The 24,162-nt window shown below is 35.4% G+C and overlaps 1 protein-coding gene across 2 annotated transcripts in view; it reads right to left on the minus strand.

Moving 5' to 3' along the window:
• Positions 1–24,162, minus strand: part of LOC131034394 (disease resistance protein RUN1-like) — a 50,721-nt gene that overhangs the window by 20,843 nt on the left and 5,716 nt on the right. For both annotated transcript variants that reach the window (XM_059218636.1, XM_059218637.1), the window contains exon 5: positions 2,062–3,047. In XM_059218636.1, the coding sequence (XP_059074619.1) occupies positions 2,062–3,047 (986 nt within the window). The remainder of the gene's footprint in view (positions 1–2,061; positions 3,048–24,162) is intronic.

Here is a 24,162-nt window from a genome sequence, read left to right on the forward strand (position 1 = left end):
GAATGGGTACTTAAAAGAGGAAGTATATGTGGAGCAGCCACAAGGTTTTGAAGTGGAAGGAAAAAAGATTCATGTCTACAGGTTGAAGAAGGCTTTGTATGGCCTCAAACAAGCACCGAGAGCGTGATATGCCAGGATTGATGGATAGTTTCAAGAGAATGACTTCCAGAGAAGTAAGAGTGATCCTATCCTTTACTACAAACAAGAAGGTACTGATATTCTAATCATAAGTTTGTATGTTGATAATCTATTGTATGTGGGTAGTAATTCTAAGATGAAAGATGAATTAAAAGTTGCTATGATGAATGAATTTGAGTTGGGAGATCTTGGTCTCATGAAATATTTTCTAGGAATGGAGGTTTATTAAAGTAAGGATGAGATTTTTATTTGTCAAACAAAGTATGCATGGGATATGCTAAAGAAATTTGATATAACTGCTTGTAACCTTGACTCTACTCCAAGTGTTCATGGAGTTGTGTTGTGTACAGATGATGTTGTTGATTTAGTTGATGAGACAGCTTACAAAAGTATTGTGGGGAGCTTGATATTTCTAACCCACACAAGGCTTGGTATTGCCTATTAAGCTTCACTTGTTTCAAGGATATGAAAGATCCATCTGAAATACATATGAAAGCAGCCAAGAGGATTTTGAGGTATGTGAAAGGGACTTCAAAGTTTGGTATTCATTACTACTCTTTTGAAAAGTTCACTCTTGTAGGATTTAGTGATTCAGATTGGAGAGGTAATATGGATGACCGTAAGTCCACATCTGAAAATTGTTTCTCTTTTGGTTCTGGTTTGATTACATGGAGCTCAAAAAAGCAAAGCATTGTTGCCCTCTCATCCACAGAAGCAGAGTCTGTTGCAATTACCTCAATAGGTAGACAAGCTCTTTGGCTCAGAAAATTTTTGGAAGAAATTGGAGAAAAGCAAATTCAACCTACAGTGATTTATTGTGACAATGTGAGCGCCATGAAATTAGCAAAGAATCTGGTTCATTACAGTAGAACAATGCATTTTGATATGAAATATCACTTCATTGGGGGTTTGGTACAGAAGATGGAAGTTGAATTGAAGCACATCAACACTCAGGATCAGCTAGCAGATATATTCCCGAAGCCAGTTGCAAAGGCTCAGTTTTTGTCTCTACAAAATAATATTGTGAGCCCTCTCAGCATCAAGGGGGAGTATGAAGATAGTTGATGTTGTTCATGCAGCTTCGAGCTTAACCACTTTTTTTGGCTTCAGCTGTCAAACACAAAATCACAGTCATGCATTGACTCTTAAATCCACCGTAGTATTTTCCATTCACCAAATTCTTTAGTCACCACTCACCGCATGCTCTATATTTAGACTTATATTGTAGTTTGTAGTTTTTTTTCAAGATTTGCATGAGTTTGTTATTCCGTTAGGGTTCTTGCAAATAAAGCACGCTATGCATGCACTTAGACTATTCTTAGATTAGAACTTTCTTTAGAACTGTTGGTTTCTTTTCACCTAATATTGCATGTTGTGCATGCTTTTTTCAGAACTTTCGAATTCCATTTTTAGAGGCACTGGAAAAGTATTTATTTAATAGTTTTGTATTTTTGGATCAAGCAACTATAATAAAATTCTTTGTTTTAAACAGAGCTCTCTGTAGTAATAAGGCAGAGTTTTATTTATTTTTTCGATTTTGGCTGAGATAAACAATGGTATTAGTTATTATTGTGATAATTTGGTTTCGCTGCTAATTGTTTTTTCTATCAAGAATATTTATGTCTAATAGGTGGCTGGCTCTAGGAACAGGTCTCGATTCAGATTCTACAGTTTTGTATACAGACTGCTGAGTGATACTCTCTTTGATTGGCTGGCATAATAATAAAAAATTCAAATGTTATGATTCCTGCAGCAATTATAATGTTTTATTTTTTATAAAGTCTCAAAAGTTCCCTCGTTTAAAATCTATTTGTTTTGTACGAAATATACACATAAGAGAGCGTGTGTTGTGTAACTGGTTTGTCTTCGTAAACAAACAATAAATTAAAAGTACTAACTAAAATTATGGAGAAATAGGTATACCTTTTCTTCTACAGCGGTTTCAAAAGATTTGATATCTGTAATTCTGGTTGATTGTGCCATGTTTTGCCCCCTTGCTTTGATCAGAGGATCAAGAACTACGATCTCTTTTTCCGGCTTATATGCGATCAATGCTGCGCCTTCAAGTGCTTTGAGCTCCATCGCTCCAACAACAAATTCCACACGTCTACGACTCTCTCCATCAAGGAAACAGCAAATGTCTAAAAATGCTTCTTGGATGGGTTTATCAAGCTCCTTGAATACCAAATCCACCAAGCATTCGCTGAGTTTATTTTCTTTAATTTCATCCCCTTTCTTCAAAGCATTTAGTATCAGACTACAATTCTCCACCTTGTACTCCTGATTTTCCAAATGAGCACCAACAATCTGTAGAACAAGAGGTACTCCATTGCAAATTTTCAGGATCCTGACAAAATCGCCTGTGTCAAGAGGGGGATTATTTGTTCCGTTCCAAAGAATTTTCTCGGCATCACTTTTTAGGAGAGGTTTGACAAGATATTCATGGCGAAACCTTTTCCTAAACATATACATTGCATTCAAGTTTCTTGTTGTTAAAAGAAGTCTGATATTCTTGCCAGAGAGTTCCAAGTGTTCTGGCAAAAGCTTTTTGAGATCATCTGACCGAAGAGCATTGTCAATAAACAGAAAGACCGGCTTATTCGTTTCCTTAAAAGCCTCTGTTAATAATTCCCTACCCTCTTGTTCATTTCTCAATTTTATTTTTCTGGAGTTGTACTGGGGGAAGGCATCGTTCAAAATCTGCTCCTGCATCTTTTTGATGTCATTTTTCTGTGGATCTGTATCCATTACAATTCTGGTATGGTTGTAGCTGTCCAGATTTAATCTTGAATATACAGCATTGGCAATGAATGTCTTGCCAATTCCACCAAGACCATAAATGATCACAGCCCTGAATGACAAATCTTTTGGTTCCATGTCCAGCAAATTCTCTACTTCTGTGTAGCGTTCTACAATTCCAACAGTAAGAAATGCAAAAATTTGTAAGAAGGTATAATAGAATACTCAAACAAAAATTTTAAGAGTTTAATTCACTAAGAGCTTTTGAGATAAATTTTTAAGACCGATTAAATATTTTTAAATAAAATGTGTTAAAATTAGTTGTTTTTAATCGTGTGCATTCCAAGCTGTAGTGAACAATAAATATTTTTAACAAAATATCTATTTTAATAGATAAAATAATAAATAGTTATATATTTTAGTAAATAAAATAGTAAAAAATATTTTTGAGATAATTATGTAGTGATTAAAATAATTTTGAGGATATATTGGTGTATTTATGTAGTTAATTATCATAGATATCTCAAATGTATATATTCAATACATATTTACTATTTCTTCATATTTAAAAAATAAAATATTAATATATATATAGATATAAGATAAAGGGTCTCATGTATTTCTCCTTTTAACTTTACATGTAATAAATTGTATAATATTTTTCATTTTAAAAAGAAGTAGTTTTTGTTAATGGTGGGAAATTAAAGTAGTTTCCATAGTATGCTATTATTTACCATTGTTATTAGTTTAACCATAGGTCCTAGTGATCTAATAGGTCAACAATGGTTCACTTGCCTAAATAGTCTACAATTTAAATCAATAATAGGCTATGAGGCAACAAACATTTATTATAATTAAATCACAATTGGTCACAACAATAACAAGAAGACATTATCAAGATGGACCTCGATGATAGTGGGGTTCTGTTGATGACCCTGAATATGAACCTGTCGATGATAAGGATAAGTTGGTCACTCCTGAGATGCACGGAAGCAAGAAACCCCAGATGGGCTGCTAGTAAATACAAGACCAACAACAAGTTGATCTCCAAGGCCAAACCCCTCACCAAAGACAAAAAACTGCTGGTGAAGGAACATAGCCCAAAGACTACAGAACAAGGGCTCAAACTGGACATCCCGATCACTATCCAGAAGGATAATCATGGGAATGATGGTAGTCTAATGAATCTTGTCATGGAAGCCACCAGAAGCCAGAAGCACTGCTGGGAATGGGTAATTGACACCCTCAAAATGGGGATTAAGGAAATTGTTGACATTTTCATTGCTTCCCCTGAACCCAGCAACCCGGAAAAACTCATGCTCATGACCCAAAACCTCTCTCAGAATGTTGAGTTCATAAAATGTAATCATGAATAGAGGATCGACAAGGTGGAACAATCCATGGCTGAGATTAAGAAAAATCTCAAGAATCTAATCGACATTAGCAAAGAAGCCATGAACAACAGCATTGAGGGGCTGGAAAAGATTAACAAGATGGTTGTTGATTACAGATCCTCCCACAGTGACCTGGTGAAAGATCTTGGAAGAGATGAGGTGACCGCTGGAGACATCAAAACCACTGGACCTAGTTCGAGAACAAGGAGAAGAAGCAGCAACAAGGGTACCTTCAAATTCATCATGGAGGAACTTGAGGAAATCAACAGGATTTCCATTCAAAAGAACAAAGATCTGGTGCTATCGCTCAACTGAGAGATTTTTTGCTTTTTCTTGTTTGTGTTTTTTGTCTCTGTTTTTGTTTGGGGTTATCTCCTGTTTTGATGTTGTTTCTTGCCCGACTGGCTGTTGGCGGATTGTTGTAAAACTTTAGGTTTCGGGTCCTTGTAAAACACGTTTACCCTTATCAAAAACAAGAAGACATTATCAACAATTTAAGAAGGTTCTTCATTGAATATTCAACAACTACAAAAGATAATATAGTCATAAAAAAATACGAAAAGAATGCTGATATAGCAATAAGAATGGGCAATGCCCCTCTCTGACCTATCTTTTGTGATTGGATGTAAAAATAATTAGATTTAATTATATTAAATAAATTAAACAAATAATATACATGCATAGCTTTATTAATAGTATATTTCACAAATATAATTAATTCATTAAATTTAATAAATAAAATTAATAGTTTGAATAATAAAAGATTAATCTTAAGTTATGACAAATTGATTTTTAATTATTTTGAGGGGTTTGGTTGAGACGGTTGGGGGAAGTTTACAGGAAATGGTTGCAGGGGACGGTGCTGAGGGAACTTGGTCGGATGGAAGGATTCTGGATTCACTTCAGACTTTTGATTAATTGTGATCTAAGGTATTCTGAGTACTGGTTGTCTGAATGGAAGTTTAGTGTAGCGTAACTTATTTAATTATAAGGGCATGCATATTGTTATGAATTCTATGTCTCTTTGAAATTTTAAAGGGTGCGATTTATATGTTATTTATATTAATAGCATCGGATTTGTGTTTTCCACCTTATGTGAAATTAACTGCTGACAATCTACTAAAACCATGATATGTATTCAGAACATAGACTCTAGGTGCACCTAGTCATGGAATTAGGTACTTTGAAGCAGAGATTGACTGATTTTAAATAGTTATCTCATCAATTTCGGTAAATTTTCTTCCTCCGTCCCTATCATAGCTCATAATTTTACTGTATTTTATAAGCCACCAATCTTCTTGTAAGCATTTTTGTATGATGTTGACCATGTACAGAAAGGGTACGTAATCTAGAAACCCATATCTCTGCTTATTACTGTGTGCTAGCTAAGTTGAGTTTGGTTAGCGGTTGAGAGAATCTATAGTCTCAACCTCAAACAACAATCTTGAAACAATACAGAAACATATGTTGGTTTCCTTCAATCTCTTTTCTTTCCTATATCTATTACTCGCTTTCCTGTCCAAATTAAATTCTGCAATAACAAATTGTGGTATCTCAGTTCTTCCATTGTGTCTGCTCTGAATGGCGTAAAAATCTGGCTAGATTCATTCAATTTCATCTGTATTGTAGCTTGTGCATTCCTTATATCAAAAGTTAATTTATCTTTTCTTTATCTTATTTGGCATGTCCAATTAGCATATTAAAGATTGCAGCCAATGTGGTGTTATTGCTGCATGATAGATTTAATAACAGAATGTGAAATACTCCTTCTTCAGCAGTCACTGTCTGTAAGGTTCATCAAACAAACTTACCATAGTCTTTTCTAATATGTGGGAATTAATCATTCCATGTCTTAGGTGTCTGGATACTTTGCCTTAATGTTATGTGAATTGACTCAACCTTCTGAAAAGCTTTATCTTGTGCGCACTATTCAAACACCAACGCTTGCAGAGATAATTATTTAATTTAAGATAATGTAGTAAATAATGTTTAAACTTTCCATCAGATTACTCTCTATATTGTCACATATATATTGCTCAAATAAAAGAATATAACAAATCTAAATCCAAATATATATATTCATATGATGCTATTACCTTAGTTTTTCTGCAATCTAATTATTCAGGAGTAAATACTTTAAAGCCATAATGAAATCTGAAAATTGGTTATTGTTTTAAAAATATATATAAATAGATAAACTAAATAAAATAGAATAAAGTGGGTCACTATTGGTTTACAATTTTGTTTAATATAGTTTTGGGCTATTCAATATTTCTGATAAGAAATCTAAATCTAAATATGTTTCTAAATTAAGAATTTACGAATTAAAGATTTAGTATCTTATTTCGAAAAAATATATTAATGATATTCATTAACATGTATCATTGTAGCATATATTTAAGATTTTATATGTTTGATAAATAAATCTATGTACTATTTAGATTTCTTATTTAACGGTACTAAATAAATTACCTCTATTGCATAGATATTGTTGGAATATGTGCCTCTAATTCACTTGACAATAGTCCATACTGATCGGGTTAAGTCTTGCTGATGAAACAGTATGAAGGATTTTGTGAGCTCTATCGGCATGACTCTTGCCGATGCATCCTCTTCTATCCACATGTTGCCGATGTATTCTTCTCTATCGAGTATCGGAATAGTAGGTATAACGTTATCCCGATGACCCGATGAGTCGACTTTGGTCATCAAGATAACTTCGGGTTTTCGAGAAGATAGCAGCAGCAATGTGCCGATGATCCGATGAAGTTCTCTTTAGTGGTCTGGAGTTAGGCCGATGCCCGATGAAGTCACCTTTTGGCATTCGGGTCGCATATCGGCTATCGGGTTGACATTCTGAATGTCATGCCGATGTCCCAGTGAGTCTGCTCTACCTTGTCTCGGAGTGTTTCACTTATCGGCATAGTATTCTTCTTTGTGTTCCAATGACCCGATGAAATTATCTTATGTTATCGGGCTGGCAATGCAGATCGGGATAGTAGTTTTGGATTTAGTCTGATGAGCCGTTGAGTACGCGCTCTTGGTATCGGCGATCGGAATAGTAGTTTTGTTCTTATTCCGAAGTCCCAATGGAGACCACTCTTAGCCATCGGAGATTGGAGTAACTTTTGGAGATCTATATCGGTGACTCGATGGAGTCGCCTTAGGTGATCAAGTATCATCGGGCCATCGACTTTACCTTTTGAATGTTATGTTGATAGCCGATGGAGTGGAGACAGACTGCGGGAGCGAGGTCGAACCGAGATCCAAAAGATTGACTCTCAGACACTAAGTATGAGACCGTCGGTGTAAATGAATACGAACTGACCCGGTTCTCTGCTGCATGTGGGATAATTATTTTTCATGAATGCAGAGTGACGCAGGCAGACAGTTAGACTTCGAGCTGTTGGTGCAGTTGCTCTGATGAACCGTCGATTAGCTTGGTATTTGAAGCCGACTGTAATCCAAAATGAAAGGTTACGAAACTTGAGAGCTGTTGTGTGTTCTGTGAAGAGTTTGATCCGAATGTTTGTATGTCAATCTGGAACGACTGTATAACAGAGTGAAGGAAATCTGCAGATGAGGCTGTATTGTATTGTTTTTAACATACTGATAATAAAGTCGATCATTTGTTGGTCGTGGGTTTTTCTCCTGAAAGGGTTTTCCCACGTTAACTCTGTGTGTTATCTCTCTGTGTTGGTTTTTTGTGTATGTTTTTACTTGTGCCATATTCAGTAAATGTTGAAATTTTGTCTACACTAGTCTGTTTCTCCTTTGCAAATTGACATTAGGGAAGCGAATTCTACACTTGCTTTCCTTACAAGTGGTATTAGAGCTTGGCCCATTTTGTTATCCTTGTTGGGTTGGGTTGGTTTTTTGTGTCAGTTCTGTCTCAGTGGGAGTCTTGCAGAGTGTATACTTGTTTTACAAATTGAAATGGCGAGTACTTCAGGACGCATAGACATGGAGAACTTTAATGGTTCTAGTTTTGAACTTTGGAAACTCAAGATGGAAGACTTGCTGGTCGACAGAGATCTCTGGGGTGCTGTAACTGCAACTTCTAAGCCTTCAAGCATGAAGCAAGAAGATTGGGATTTAGCCGACTAGAAGGCAAGGGGTCTAATCAGGCTATGTCTGGCTGATTCTGTTTTGTTAAACGTCCATGAGGAGAAGACTGCACATCTTCTCTAGAAGAAGTTGGGTGACATTTATCAGGGCAAATCCTTGGTGAATAAACTTTTCTTGAGGAAGAAATTGTACTCTTTGAAGATGGACGCAGGGACACCATTGACAGACCATTTGAACGCATTCAACATGGTTCTTTCACAGTTAACTTTTGTTGGTGTGTCCATTCAGGAAGAATAACATTGCATGTTGTTGTTGTGTTCATTGCCTGACTCTTGGGAACACTTAGTGATGGCTATTGGTAGTACCACGACCCAGTTCAAGTTGGATAGTGTGGTTAATACTCTTTTATCAAAAGAAATGAGAAAGAAGTCTTCTGAGATGACAAAGGATGCACTCTCTGTTCGAGGCAGATCGAAGGACAAAGACAAGAAGAAAGGAAAGAATTCCAAGTCTCAAGAGAGTTTTAAATCTCCAGGCAAGAAGTCAAAAGTGAAGTGCTGGAACTGTGGGGAGAAAGGGCATATCCAAAAGGATTGCAAGAAGGAGAAGAAGAAGAAGAAATATTCTGACACTGAGTCTTCTCAAAGTGATACTGACAATTTTGTAGCAACCCTGGCAGTGCCTACCTCAGATGACACCTGGTTAGTAGATTCTGGCGCATCTTTCCATATGACATCCCACAAGGAATGGTTCTTAAAGTATGAACCGTATGCTGGTGGAAAGGTATATTTGGCTAGTGATTCTACGTTGGAGATTGTAGGAAGAGGAAGAATCAAAATTCAGTTTCCAAATGGTAGAGAGAAGGGGATCAATGGAGTTCTTCATATACTAGGTCTGGCAAGTAACCTTCTATTTATAAGTAAACTTAATGATGTTGGAGTTCAAGTTACATTTATGTCTGGTGGTTGCAAGATGACTAGGGGTTCCATTGTATTGGCAAAGGGTGATCGTATTGGTACATTGTATAAATTAAATGCTGAACCTATATGTTGTAATGTAACTTCTGAAAAGTCTGATAAGATAACTGTAAGGATGCATAATGCGAACTTGTTGGAAGCTAAACTTCCTGCAGAGAAAACAATGCTCTAGCATAATAGGTTAGGCCACATAGGTGAAAAAGGTATAAAAGCCTTGAAGAATAAGAATCTGGTTGAAGGTCTTGATGATTGTAGTTTTGAGTTCAATTTCTGCAAATACTACATTTATGGAAAACATAACCGAGTTCAATTTTATTCTAGTTCTCATAATCTTCTGCTATTCTTGATTATGTTCACTCAGATGTGTTTGGTCCAATGGATGTACCTTCTTTGTCTAAGTCTAAATACTATGTATCCTTTGTAGACGATTATTCAAGAAGGGTATTTGTGTACTTTCTTAAAAGTAAAACATAAGTGTTCAGTCGGTTTAAGGAGTTTAAGAACCTTGTTGAAAATTAGACTAGGAGAAGGATTAAATTTTTAAGAATAGACAATGGTGGTGAATTTTGTAGTGCAGATTTCGACAAGTACTGTGTTGATAATGGAATTAAAAGACATAATAATGTACCTTACACTCCACAACAAAATGGAGTCACTGAAAGGTTGAATCGATCTCTAATGAAGAAAGCAAGGAGCATGTTGAGTGGAGCTGGGCTTGAACAAACATTCTAGGCTGAACAAGTTGCTATAGTGTGTTACCTACTGAATTGTTCTCCTACTTCAGCATTGGTTGACAAAACACCTATGGAAGCGTGGTCTGGTAACAAACCTTCTTTAAGACACCTACGTGTTTTTTGTGCAGAGGCATATGCTCATATGTCTGATGTGAATAGATCTAAGTTGGATAACAAAGCAGCAAAATGTATCTTCACTGGCTATGGAGTTGGTGTGAAAGGATACAAACTTTGGAATCCAGTGACTGGTAAGGTTTTATTCAGCAGAGGTGTGATTTCTCATGAGATGAAGCCTATGTCATTAGATCATAAAATAGAAAAGAAGGGAGAAGCTGAGGTTGAAGTACCTCCAGTCAAAGAAGAATCTCTAGAGATACCTGAAGATGAGGAGAGTTCAAGCAGTTCAAGTAGTTCTGAAGAAGAACATGATAATGAGCCTCCTGTTGAATCTCAAGAAGCCTCAACACCAGAGTTGAGAAGATCTACTCGAGAGAGGCGGCAACTTGAAAGGTATACACCTAATAAGAATAGTCACTCTATGTTGAATGTTAATTGTGCTTATGCGTTACTTGCAAATACTGATGAGCCTAGGACTGTAAAAGAAGCAATTGAAATGCCTTATTCAAATTCCTGGTTGGAAGCCATGAATGATGAAATGTCATCATTGGATAAAAATGGAACTTGGGATTTGGTGCCATTGCCTAAAGATAGAAAGCCTGTAGGCTGTAAGTGGGTATTCAAAAAGAAGTATGGTCCAGATGGCAGCCTTGACAAGTATAAGGCAAGACTGGTTGCAAAGGGGTATTTGCAAAAGGAAGGTATTGACTATGGGGAAATCTTTTCTCCTGTAGCTAAGCTGACATCTATTAGATTTATCTTGTCACTTGCAACAACATATGATTGGGAGATTGAGCAGATGGATGTGAAGACAACATTTATTCATGGTGATCTTGAAGAAGAAATTTATATGTCCCAGCCTAAGCACTTTGTGGAAAAAGGTAAAGAACATCTGGTATGCAAACTCAAGAAGTCTCTATATGGTTTGAAACAGTCTCCCAAAATGTGGTATTAGAAGTATGATCATTTGTTTTGTCCTTGGCATTTGTGAGATCCAAAGTTGATCATTGCATCTACTACAAAACTGATGGTGATAGGATTCTTATCATAGTTTTGTATGTAGATGACATGTTGTTCATAGGAAACACAAAAAGTATGATCTCAGATTTAAAATCTTAGCTTTGTATGAAATTTTAAATGAAGGATTTAGGACTAGCAAATTACATTTTGGGAATGGATATCAAAAGAGATAGGTCTAAGAGGAAACTTTGGCTCAGCCAGAGAAAATACATAACCAATGTTCTTGACAAGTTTCATATGTCTAACTGTAAACCATAGGTTGTTCCCATCTTACAGGGAACTAAGTTGTCTGTGCTGGACAGTCCGAAATCTCCAAAAGAGATTGAAGACATGAAAACTGTACCTTATGCAAGTGCTATAGGAAGTCTAATGTATGCTATGGTCTGTACAAGACTAGACATTGCCCAACCAGTGGGAGTACTTAGCAGGTTTATGTCGACTCCAAGGAGATCACACTGGGATGTTGTAAAGAGAGTGTTTAGATACCTGAAGGGTACTTCAAACTTTGCATTATGTTATCATGGTAATCTGAGGGATTCAGAAAGAACTCTCGGCATTTGTGGTTACACAGATTCTTATTGGGCAGGGGATATTGATAGTAGGAGATCTTCCAGTGGGTATGTTTTTGTCCTGAATGGTGGAGCAGTTAGTTGGATGAGCAAGCGGCAAGCTGTAGTCGCTTTGTCCACTACATAGACAAAATACATGGCAGCCACACATGCTTGCAAAGAAGCAGTCTGGCTTAGATGTTTGAGTTCTGACATTGGTTTTGATGCAGGGAAGATTGAAGTCTGGAGTGACAGTCAGAGTGCCATATGTTTGGCAAAGAATCCTACTTTCCATGCCAGATCGAAGCATGTTGATGTTCAATATCATTTCGTACATGACATGGTGGAAGATGGAAAAGTTTATCTTAACAAGGTAGACACTCTGGAAAATGTTGCAGATGCCTTGACGAAACCAGTGAGCATGCACAAGTTCAGGTTGTGTTCAAATTCTATGGGTCTTCGTACCCATGTTTGTCAGTAACGTCTGGAATAGTATCTCGGTCCAGTGAATTCCTCGTCAAGTGGGAGTTTGTTGGAATATGTGCCTCTAATTCACTTGACAATAGTCCATATTGATCAGGTTAAGTCTTGCCGATGAAACAGTATGAAGGATTTTGTGAGCTCTACCAGCATGACTCTTGCTGATGCATCCTCTTCTATCGACATGACTCTTGCCGATGTATTCTTCTATATCGGGTATCAGAATAGTAGGTATAATTTTATCCCGATGAGTCGACTTTGGTCATCAGGATAACTTCAAGTTTTCAGGAAGACTGCAATAGTGGTGTGTCGATGATCCAATGAAGTTCTCTTTAGTGGTCTGGAGTTAGACCAATGCCCGATGAAGTCACCTTTTGGTGTTCGAGTCGCATATCGGCTATTGGGTTGACATTATGAATGTCATGCCAATGTCCCGATGAGTCTGCTCTACCTTGTCTCGGAGTGTTTCACTTACCGGCATAATATTCTTCTTTATGTTCCGATGACCCGATGGAATCATCTTATGTTATCGGGCTGGCAATGCAGATTGGGATAGCAATTTTAGATTTGGTCTGATGAGCCGTTGAGTCCGCACTCTTGGTATCGGCTATTGGAATAGTAGTATTGTTCTTATTCCGAAGTACCGATGGAGACCACTCTTAGCCATCGAATATCAGAGTAACTTTTGGAGAGCTATACGGGTGACCCGATGGAGTCACCTTAGGTGATCGGGTATCATCAGGCCATCGACTTTACCTTTTGAATGTTATGCCAGTAGGCGCTGGAGCGGAGACCGACTACGGGAGCGAGGTCAAACCGAGATCCAAAAGATTGACTCTCTGACACTAAGTATGAGACCGTCGGTGTAAATGAATACGAACCGACCCGGTTCTCTGCTGCATGTGGGATAATTGTTTTTCATGAATGTAGAGTGACGCAGGCAAATGGTTAGACTTCGAGTCGTTGGTGTAGTTGCTCTGATGAACCGTCGATTAGCTTGGTATTTGAAGCCAACTGTAATCCAAAATGAAAGGTTACGAAACTTGAGAGCTGTTGTGTGTTCCGTGAAGAGTTTCATCCGAATGTTTGTATGTCAATCTGGAACGATTGTATTACAAAGTGAAAGAAACCTGCAAATGAGATTGTATTGTATTGTTTTTAACATACTAATAATAAAGTCGATCATTTGTTGGTGGTGGGTTTTTCTCCCGGAAGGGTTTTCCCACATTAACTCTATGTGTTACCTCTGTGTTGGTTTTTTGTGTATGTTTTTACTTGTGCCATATTTAGTAAATGTTGAAATTTTGTCTACACTAGTCTGTTTCTCCTCTGCAAATTGACATTAGGGAAGCGAATTTTACACTTGCTTTCCTTACAGATATGTAATAAATTAAGTTTTGGGGTTGACATTTTAGCTATTGTTAACAAAATTAATTATATTAATCTTGATGTCAATGAGGAGATTAAGGGGTTTGACAAGAAGTTTTTCTTAACTCTCACTAATGTTATTAGTTGTATAGAGTGATAATGATAGGTGGGTACCACTAAATTTTCATTAATAATAACATCATCTTCATAAAGTATTCCTATTGATGCTAGTAGTAATATTATCTAATATATGAGTATTAGAATAACCACATTAAAATTAAAACGTGGTATTAGATAAAAATAACAATAAATTATGAACAATGCAATATTATAAAATAATTATGCTATGAGAACTAAGGAATGTCCATTATTATTCACCACATTAATTAATGGATGTTTACTAGTCATGTTACCTTGTGTGACTCAGCAATTTCTTGATTCAAGAAAAGATTAGTAATTATATTGCACCTTCTTGATTTTCTTATGGATGGTATCAAGCATGGAAGTCCATGCAAGATAAGTAATAATACCATAATACCACATTTATCTTTAGGTATATAGTTATAGAAGAAAAAGAGGCACATAGTGATAGAAGAGGAAGAGAATACCTATGATTTTGTCTATGTTTCACTTTAGTGGGTGGCAGTTGATGAGAGAACCATCTGTGGTATGAGGCCCTAGAAAGGGTTGTGTACCCTCTTTGATAAATTTATATCTTTTTTAAGTCAAACTATGAAGTCTTTGCGCTTTCACGTAGGCAAGGCCATCTGTGATGAGCCCCCAAGACTTTAGGTCTGACTCTTCTTTAAGTATATTTTCTCTTGCCACTCTTTACTTTGTTATGTGTTCATCCTTGTAAATTTGATGGCAGATGATCGATCTAGTTAAAGTAGTAATATGATTTATCTTATTAGATATGTAACTAGCATTTGATGCATATGTGATAGGTCGGGCCAACTACTATAGAGGGAATAGAAAACTCAAGTATGAAGTAACATGTTTGATTGGTTGAGTATTGTTTAAATTAAAATCATCATTATCTTTAGTTTCAGTTGAAGGTTATAGTAAGTGTGATCATAATCTCTTTTAATAATTATGTAAAATGTTGTTGTTTAAAAAAAAAATTGTTGCTACTTCTTAGTGATGTTCACTTCAGTAAGAGGTGGGAATTACATAATGCATGTAACAAATATTAAATGTACTTAAGGTTGTCCGGAAGGAATAAAACTATCAATTTCTATTATTCACAATGTTTGATTTGATAAGTAAAAGATAATATAAAATCAACACCTTGGTGAAATATTGGAAACTACCTTTTCAAGGCATACAAAATGTATACACCTTCAAATCTATTTTAAAAATAATTTAGTTTCCTATGAATAAGATCCAACAATGCTTGCAATTAGAAGTTCCTCAAATGTTATTAGATTTTTTAAATTATTTATGAAAAACTATAGAGGAATATTTCAAAATAGATCCACAAATCCTCCTCCCAATGTTCATTATTTTCTTTCAAGACACCTATTTAAGCAATCGATACTCATGATAGTATAGAAAGGTTTTCTTCATAAGATGTGGGAAATACACTTAGTTATAGTAATGGAATCAAATTCATCCACCATCTATAAATAACCTCACTTCACCAATGAGAACACCACAAGTCTATTTCAACACATCTAAGACATTACATTTATAAAAATACATCATATGATTAATTTATACTAAATAGCTAAGATACTTACAATATTATTCAAATAAAAAACATTAAATTAGTGTAGGAAATTATCTCTGGCCTCAATTTTAAATTTCGATGAGATAAATTCAAAGAAACTCTTTATAGATAGTTATGTATTAATCCCTCTTACTAAAACAATTTTAATTTACATGTATAAACTTAATTGACCAAGCAGGCTCCTTCTAAATTAGAGGCCCCAACTTCATAACCATTACAACCATATTGATGGAAGCAAATCTATGCCACTACTTATATAATCACAATTGAATATTGTCATCCCTAGGCATACACCTACTCTTGAAGATTTTAGTAATATTTACTATGTCCATGTATTGATTTTAGTAATGGAGGCTGTGTAGTTCGTATATCAATGATATAGAGAATTTATCCTCTTAAATGAAATTTTTCATCTCATTTTTAAATTGTGACTATTCATTGAGGTTATTCTTTAAATTAATTCAGTTATGGTAGAATAATAACTATATACACCAAAATTGTTTTGAATAATAACTATTTTTATTTATTTATCTTCTTCTAAGCCTTTCCCTAATTTAAATAAATATTTTATTTATTTAATTAGTCCCACTTCCTTTATTAATTAAATAAATGTTTAATTATTTAATTAATTCATTAGCTTTTTCACTCTATGACACATGTCATTTATCTCTTAATTTTCCTCTACCTACCCCTTTCATTATTTTATTATTTTTGTTAATTACCTCCTAATTATTTAATTATTTTCTCCACCTACCCTTTTCATCCTAGCTGATCATTCATCCTTTTACCTCTTAATCCTATCCTTCCATTTTCCTAAGGTGTTCTCTATATAAAGGGATTCCTTCATCCTTTCATAACCCTAATCTAGCACTATAATCAATTGCCTAATCTATCACTTTATGTGATCAATTAGCCTTATTACAATCAAGTGACTTGACAACCATAATCCATTCTTTGTTGAGCTCTTGTGCATAATACAAAATCTGAGAACAAATATGTCAACCAAGATCAATGGATATAGGAAACAATGGAGATCATATCCTACCAAGTATGTAAATGGTATAATATTTCGATGTTTTGATGTTTTGCATGTTTTAGGTTCTTCATTGGTGTATGGTGGATTCTTCATTGCAGAACTAGGGTTTTATGTGGTTGGATCTTTTATGGTTTGACAATAGTTTTAATCTTCCAAATTTCATTGTATACAATAATAAACACGTCTCAATCAAGTGTTGATTTCATACTAATAATTAATATACAAGCACACATCAAACCATCTTCAAACCATACCATACCAACATTGCATGTTAACACAGTTATTAGTTCAAGAAAATATCATTTATAAATGGGGTGACTAGCTCATACACATATCAAAGGTACACATAGTGTCTATCTTAAGCAATACATAGTGTGCGTAAATCACCCATAAATCATATATACATCAAATGGTAATTTATGTTCATCTATTGTCATTGTTGTCATTGATGTCATGGATGTCATTTTTGCTCCAACATGTATGTATGTGATTCAATCTAGAAATTTTCTTCAAGTATGCAATATTCTCTTATTATGTAATGAATGTATGTACAACTTTGAGGTCCGGTATTTATTCTTACCGAAAGTTGTTTTGGGTCCAGTCTCGTCTGAATGAGATGAGAGAAGATTCTTCAAGGTGTTTTAGATCTAGTCCTATTTAGATATGCTCAAAGCATGTTCTACAAGTCTTTTAATGATTCATGTTGGAAGCGGACTCCACATGGATATATTTTTTTTGTTGTAGCATGTGGAGAGTCCAATCTCACCCCTTCTGGTGGAGCCTACTTGTTAGTTAAACTGATGCCTATATATATTGTCTTCAATGTTACATGTTAGAAGTATGGTTGTTGAAAAACAACTATTTGTGTACTATATATGCCAAAATATTATGGATACAAATATTGTTATGCGAATTAAGTACAATGAATGTATGAGATAGCTTGTGTACTTCAAAGGAACTGTAACTGATGCATATGTCAGATGCAACTCTAACAGTTCAAATTTTGTATATTCTATTATCTGATAGTAAGCCTTTTGTATTTAGGTAGTGATCCACCCTCTTGTATTGTTTAACTGATTACAAATTGCATCATTCTTGAGAGAACTCTCTCTGTGAATTTTCCCATAGGGGGTTTTCCACATATAAAATCTAGTGTTATGTGTTTTGTGTCAATTTGATTTACTATATTTAAATTATGCTATGTGATTGGTTAGTTAGAATTTTTAATAAGTTGAAGGGAATATTGATTCAGCCCTCCTCTCTCAGTATTCCAGATATTCAACAATTGGTATCAAAGCCAAGTCCTTTGGAAGAGTTTAACCACTCGAAGGAGATCCAAGAAGTTGAATTGATGAGTTTTAATGAAGATCTGAGAAATACTCTTGAAGATATTGAGGTGGTAGAAACAAAAAATAAAGATCTGAAAGAAAATATCCAACTAGATAATGAATGTATCAAGAAACTAAGAGAGAAGATCTAGAAATTTAAGATAAGGCACAAAGAAGTTAGTGAGGAGTTCAAACAAGCAAATAACACTATTGCAAATCTAAGAGTAAAAAATGAGGACAATGGGAAGACCAAGAAATAATTGAATAAAATGATGAAATGCAAATTAGAAGAATGTGAGAAGCTAAAGAAAGAACTAAAATCTCTAAAGGTAGATATAGAGAGCAAAGAAACAAGAGAGAAAGATTGAATTCGGTAAACCTGACATGATGAAAAATACAAAGGAAGTTTTGAAAACCAAGAAGGAATCAAAGGATGAATTCGATGAATGTTCACAACCCAAAGCTAACCCCAATAAAGATTGACCTCCAATAAAAGCAAGAGCTACCAAAGAAGAAAAGGGTAAGTCTCAGGTTGAGTAGTAGGTAAGTATGAAAAACACCTTATTTAATGGTTCTTGTTATAAATGTAATAGAGTAGGACGTAAGGTAATAGAATGTAGAAGCAACATGAATAAAACTCCTAATCCATTCTCTGGTAGATGTTACACGTGCAATAAGTATAGTCATAAAGTTAATCAATGTATAAATTTGGTTATGAATTAGAATAGATATAATTGATTTAGAGGAAGATGTTCTAAATGTAATATTTTTTGACATAGTTAACCAATGCGGGTCAAGACAAAATTTCACTAACATCAGGTGTTACAGCTGCAACAAATCAAAACATATGGTAAGATAGCGTAGAAGAAATGAGAGTCAAAATCTAATAAAATCGACAAATAAGATCAATGTGGATGATGTAAAAGCTAAACTGAAGAAGATTTGGATGAAGAAGGACACAACAAATGTGTTAGCACCCAGCTCTAGTGTAGACACCTCATCCAAAAATTGGAGTGTGTGGATTTGGACCAAGGGGAGAAATATAAAAGAACATCCTCATCCCCTACCAAAGTAGTCATAACTCATCACAAGATCTGGAAATTTATTACAAAAACCCAAAAGGTGGAAGATAGCTCATGCACATTTTATGTGAAGCATTACATGAAGGAATATAAGGACATCACTTCGATAAATTTTAGCTCACCTCAAATTAAAGAAGCGATTAAGAGTATTGAAGGAAGTCAAGGTGATCAGAGTGCTTAGGGTTTCTCCGACAAGTTTGATCAGGGTTAACAGTTTGTAGAGTCAGAGATCATAGATGCTCCTACCATAGTTGATGTAGCCTCTGAGCCCTAACCTGTATTCGCGAAGACACTATACAAGGCAATAAAGACTAATCATGTTGGAGATTTTTCGAACATACTCATTGGGGTTGTCTTGGATGAGGATATTAGGTCCTATGTTCATGTCAAGCTGGAAGAATTTAACCATCACATAAAGATGCTAGAATTATGGGCTAAAAAGATGATTAATGAGCATGACCAAGTAAGGCCTGCATTTGCTAACCTAGCTGAAAAGAAATTGGAAACATGGAATAATTTTCCCAATTTCTACTATGATGAAAAATGGGTTAAGTTAACCATGAGTAGGTTTCATGATAGATTCCACTAGTTAGCTCAAACTCACCTTATAACCAAGGATTTAATGAAAGCCATTACTGGTCTGAGTGACTTCGATGAGATTCCTAGACCAAAATCTACCAAGTACAAGATTTTTATGACTCAACTGATTCAACATTTGACAAGCACTCCTTAGCAATTGATAATGTCTAGAATGTGGTGGTTAAATATCTATCAATGATGGTTGAAAATAAGATATATTTCACAAACAGGAAAAACTCTATTTCCACCATGGTAGTCCACATGGCATATGAGATGGTGGACCTAAACAAGGAATTCAACCTTTGTGAAATCTTGCGACAACAATTTTTTAAGAATTTCATCCAATGTTGGAAAAACAAACACTCTTTGAAGTTTGGAACCCTAGCCCTATGCATTTTATTCTATTTCTTGCAAGATTTACCCAATCAAGGAAGGGTGTTTTGGTCTCTAGATACCCTGGTAGCCTATAAAATTATGGACAAGCTACAAGGGTTCATTAATGACAAGGAAAGAGATGAAGCGTTTGTAGCTCTCTTTTCTATCTTGAAGATGAATATGCATAGTAGAGATAGGATTCTGAAGGACATTTCTGTTAAGTATAAGAATGATATTACTTATGTGCTCAGGACCAACAAATTCTATATGGAGGAGGTGGTACCAAGAAAAGTTTGGGTCCCTCCATTTGGCTACGAAGCAACTCCTGAAATGCTTGAAGGTGCAACCAAAGTTCTTATAGAGAGTCTAGTTGATGAGTCTCAAGAACATTTTGGGAGTGCAGATGAAAAGTCTCTACAGGTCCGTCTAGAGCACTCCAAGAAAGATCATGAAAAGGATGTGAATAAATTAATTCAAGAATCTATGGACAAAGATAAGTTGATAAAAGAGGAAATTTTTTAAGTTAGATGCTCTAGAAGACTTGGTGCATTTGAAGCATTCAACGTTGCTCAAAAAGAGATTCCCTCATCAAGTTCCTCAAAGAAGAAAGTAGAAACTAATAGGAAGACCATAGTCCTTGAATATGAAGAAAAGGAGGATGCGAAATAATTTTGGATACATGTCTGAAATTCCAAAGGCAAGAAAGTCAAGAAGCCACTTGATGCAAAAAATTTATGTGAATCCCTCGCACAAGGTTCAAGCCCAAAAGAGGTAGGTGGTCTTTATCCTGAGGCTAGTGTTGAGGATCAAAATAGTGGTTATTAAAGCTTTTAAGCTTTATTGTGTCAAGTATGATGCTGTGGTTGATCAGTTTAGAAATATTATTCCAATGAAGTGTATGACGAGTTGATGAGGATTAGGCAAATAGATAAGGAAGAGGAACAACTCATTAAGGATTGAATATATTTGAGTTAGCTGGTTTTGCTCTCTCTCATGATATCAAGGCTACTCTTATTGAAGCGTGTAAGACTAAATTGAGAACCAATAAGACTCTAGGTAGTCTTATGCTAGGGGAAGTCAATACGAAAGAAAACTTAAGAATGAAATCATGGAAACTATAATGGCAGTTACTAAGAAACTTAGTCTATTCCCTTTTGATGATTCTAGTACCTCTACTAGTTTACCTAGAAATGTACATGTCAATCCTATTAATGTTCTTGAAGTTAACCATATTTATATTCCTATTGATAATCTAGCTGGTGATGTGTGTCATGAACAATGTTATGGATAATGTTATGGACAGTGTTGTGGAAATTCCCGAAACCTCTGAGGTTCCTCTAGTTAATTTTGCGTCTGGTAAAGGAAAAGAGATTGAAGTGTCTGATAAGCCTAGAAAGGATAGACCTAAATCCAAAATTCCACTAGAACACAAAGAAGATAATCCGACAAAGGAATCTAGTGTGCAAGTATCTATAATTGGTTCTAATTCTGGTATTTATGAAGATGCGTGGAAGAAAATCTTTTATGCTCCTTTAAGTACTCCACCTATCACCGCATCCATGCAATCAATTGATTTTTCCAATGCTGATCCAGTTCAAAAGCTTGAGATTGGAGAAGAATCTATTTCATTTGGAAGGCAAGAATTTTGGAAGAAGGACAAGATTATTGAGGATGTGTTGGTAGCACTCCATGCAGAAATGTTTGAGTGTCAAATGAATCTAGACACTCCCAATGCAAAGAAATGCAAAATATTAATTAGTTCCTTGAGTATTCACACATGAAAATAAAAGAAAAGTATGAAAAGGATAAATTTGACAATAAAGAAAATCTCTTGCATGAATTCAAAGCTAAGTGTGAATCTACACATCACCAACTTTCGTAGCTTGTTTCTCAAGGTCAATCCTATTTAGGAAACAGTGTCATATGTACTCTTTGCCTTCAGTCTTTAGTGACCTGATGCCACTAAAAGCATCAAAAATGAAATGAACATTATTGAAGATAAGATATGGAAAGCACATACTAATTGCAAACTATCTAAGGACTTATCTCTCTAAAAGATTCAAGATTGAGGACCTCCGTAAGAGGTATTATGAATTGTAGCAGCAAAAGGATAACATTATTCTTCACTTAGGCAAATTGAGAGATTTGAGCAATGAAAGTGTTCCCTTCATGAAAAATACCTCTCCCGAGCCACTCGATTCACATACTTTGTTCTCAGCTCCATTCAAGTGGCAAAGTAGTTGCACACATCCCTATTAGTACACATCAGATTTCTATCAAAGGCTATTTTTCACTGGGATATGCACAAGGATGCCTGGACTGCTCATGCTGAAAACCTTAAGCAGTCCTCTAGATGAGAGTGGTTGTCCCCCTTAGGGGGAGTTTTAGTTTTAATTATCTATGTTCAGTTTCTAACCTTTTTGACCCTTTGTCATTGCTGTCAAAGGCGAGTAGTGTTAGGTGTTGTTGATATTTATGTTATTTCAAGCAATCTCTTAGATAATTGTTATTTTGGTTATTATTTCAGCAAAATTATATTGTATCTTTATATTACCATCAATAACAAAGGGGGACATTGTTGGCCTATTATCATTATTGTCATTGATGTCATGGATGTCATTTTTGGTCCGACATGTACGCATTTGATTTAGTCCTGAAGTTTTCTTCAAGTATGCAATATTTTCTTATTATGTAATGAATGTATGTACAACTTCGAGGTTCACTATTTACTCTTACCGAAAGTTGTTTTGGGTCCGGTTCATCCAAATGCAATGAGAGAAGATTCTTCAAGGTGTTTTAGATCTGATCCTATCCAGATATGTTAGAAGTGTGTTGTACAAGTCATTTAATGATTCATGTTGGAAGCTAACACCACATGGAGATATTTCGAATGTTGTAGCATGTGGGTAGTCTTGTATCACCCTTTCCGATTGAGCCCACTTGTCAGCTAAATCAATGCAGATATATATTGCCACGAGTATTACATTTTAGAAGTATGGTTGTGGAAAAACAACAATTTGTGTACTATGTATACATGTGAAAAAAATGTGGATGTAAATATTGTTGTGAGAATTAAGTACAATGAATTGTAGAACACAAGATGCCACTGCAAGGGGGTGTCAATCAATGGTTTCAACAATCTTGAACCTTTTAACTTAATTGTGTATATCGGTTACAAATTTAAAGGCTAAGTGAATATACTGGTGAGATGAAGGAAAAGATAAAAAAGAAAGCACACACAATGACATAATACACAACACCGGATATACGAGGAAAACCAAATGTGGGATAAACCTCGATGAGAAATGTTGTTGGAGTCTACTGCTCCAATCCAACCTCACAAGTAGAGCTGAATACAAAGTTTAGGGCACCAAGACGAGAAGCACTAACTGTTGGCATTGCATGTAGATTGCATTAATGAAGTATAAGTGTTGTCATTGATGTCAATTGTAATCGATAATGGAGTTGTATTGCAACCGGTAGTGATACAGTAATGCAACTAGTAGTTGAGCAGTGAAGGAAATCGGTATTACTATTGTAATAGTGAGATCAACCGGTAAATCTTACTTGTTGATATGCCAAACCCTAACCAATGGAGCTTGGTGAATCAGTTGTGTTGATCTATGATCAAATGGTGATTAGAGATGATTAAGCCATGTATGCATGATGCACGTGATGAGTTTCAAAGTGGTTTTTATGCATAGAGATAATTATTTTTTGACGTGGAAACCCAAATGGGAAAAACCATGGTGGGGATGAATACCCACAAGTATTATGAACTCTTCTAAAGTTTGCCCCATTAGGAGCCAAGCCTTGTTAGAAGCTTTACAACAATGTCATGTTAGGAACAGATCTGGTTAAGGACCACCAGGTTAAGGGATTGACTACAATACCCTGTTAAAGGAAATACCCTATTAGGAGTAACCTCAATGGAGGATTTCAAATCTAAGATAATGGATCACCTGGTTAGAGGATGTAGAAAACACCAAGCTTATTAAAGCTTGCCCGGTTGAGGGATTTAACTGTTGTAATTGTTAGAGAACAACAAGGTTTATGTTGATCTGGTAATAGCACTACTCTACTTGATCAGATCCTATTAATCCTCGTATCTGCCTTCAAACATTCTGCAGATACTCCTAGTTTTTCAATCAATCACACTAACACTTAACCAAAATTGCCAACACTAATACAAAACAACTCATTGACCTTATAAGCAAAATAATAGGTTGGTAACACATCACAAAACCTAAAATCTCATAGAGATTACAAACAAATCGGTCCAAACATAACTATTGGATTACATAGCAATCATTTGCACATAGATCTAGACAACCTTGACCGCTCCTTGATCACCACTCATCAAATACTCTAACTCATCATACGGTTTCCACTTCAAGAAATGTACTTGCTCATTCCCAAGATAAAACAATTATCTCTATGAACTAAA

Source organism: Cryptomeria japonica, chromosome 4 (genome assembly GCF_030272615.1).
Source record: "Cryptomeria japonica chromosome 4, Sugi_1.0, whole genome shotgun sequence".
Lineage (NCBI taxonomy): Eukaryota > Viridiplantae > Streptophyta > Pinopsida > Cupressales > Cupressaceae > Cryptomeria > Cryptomeria japonica.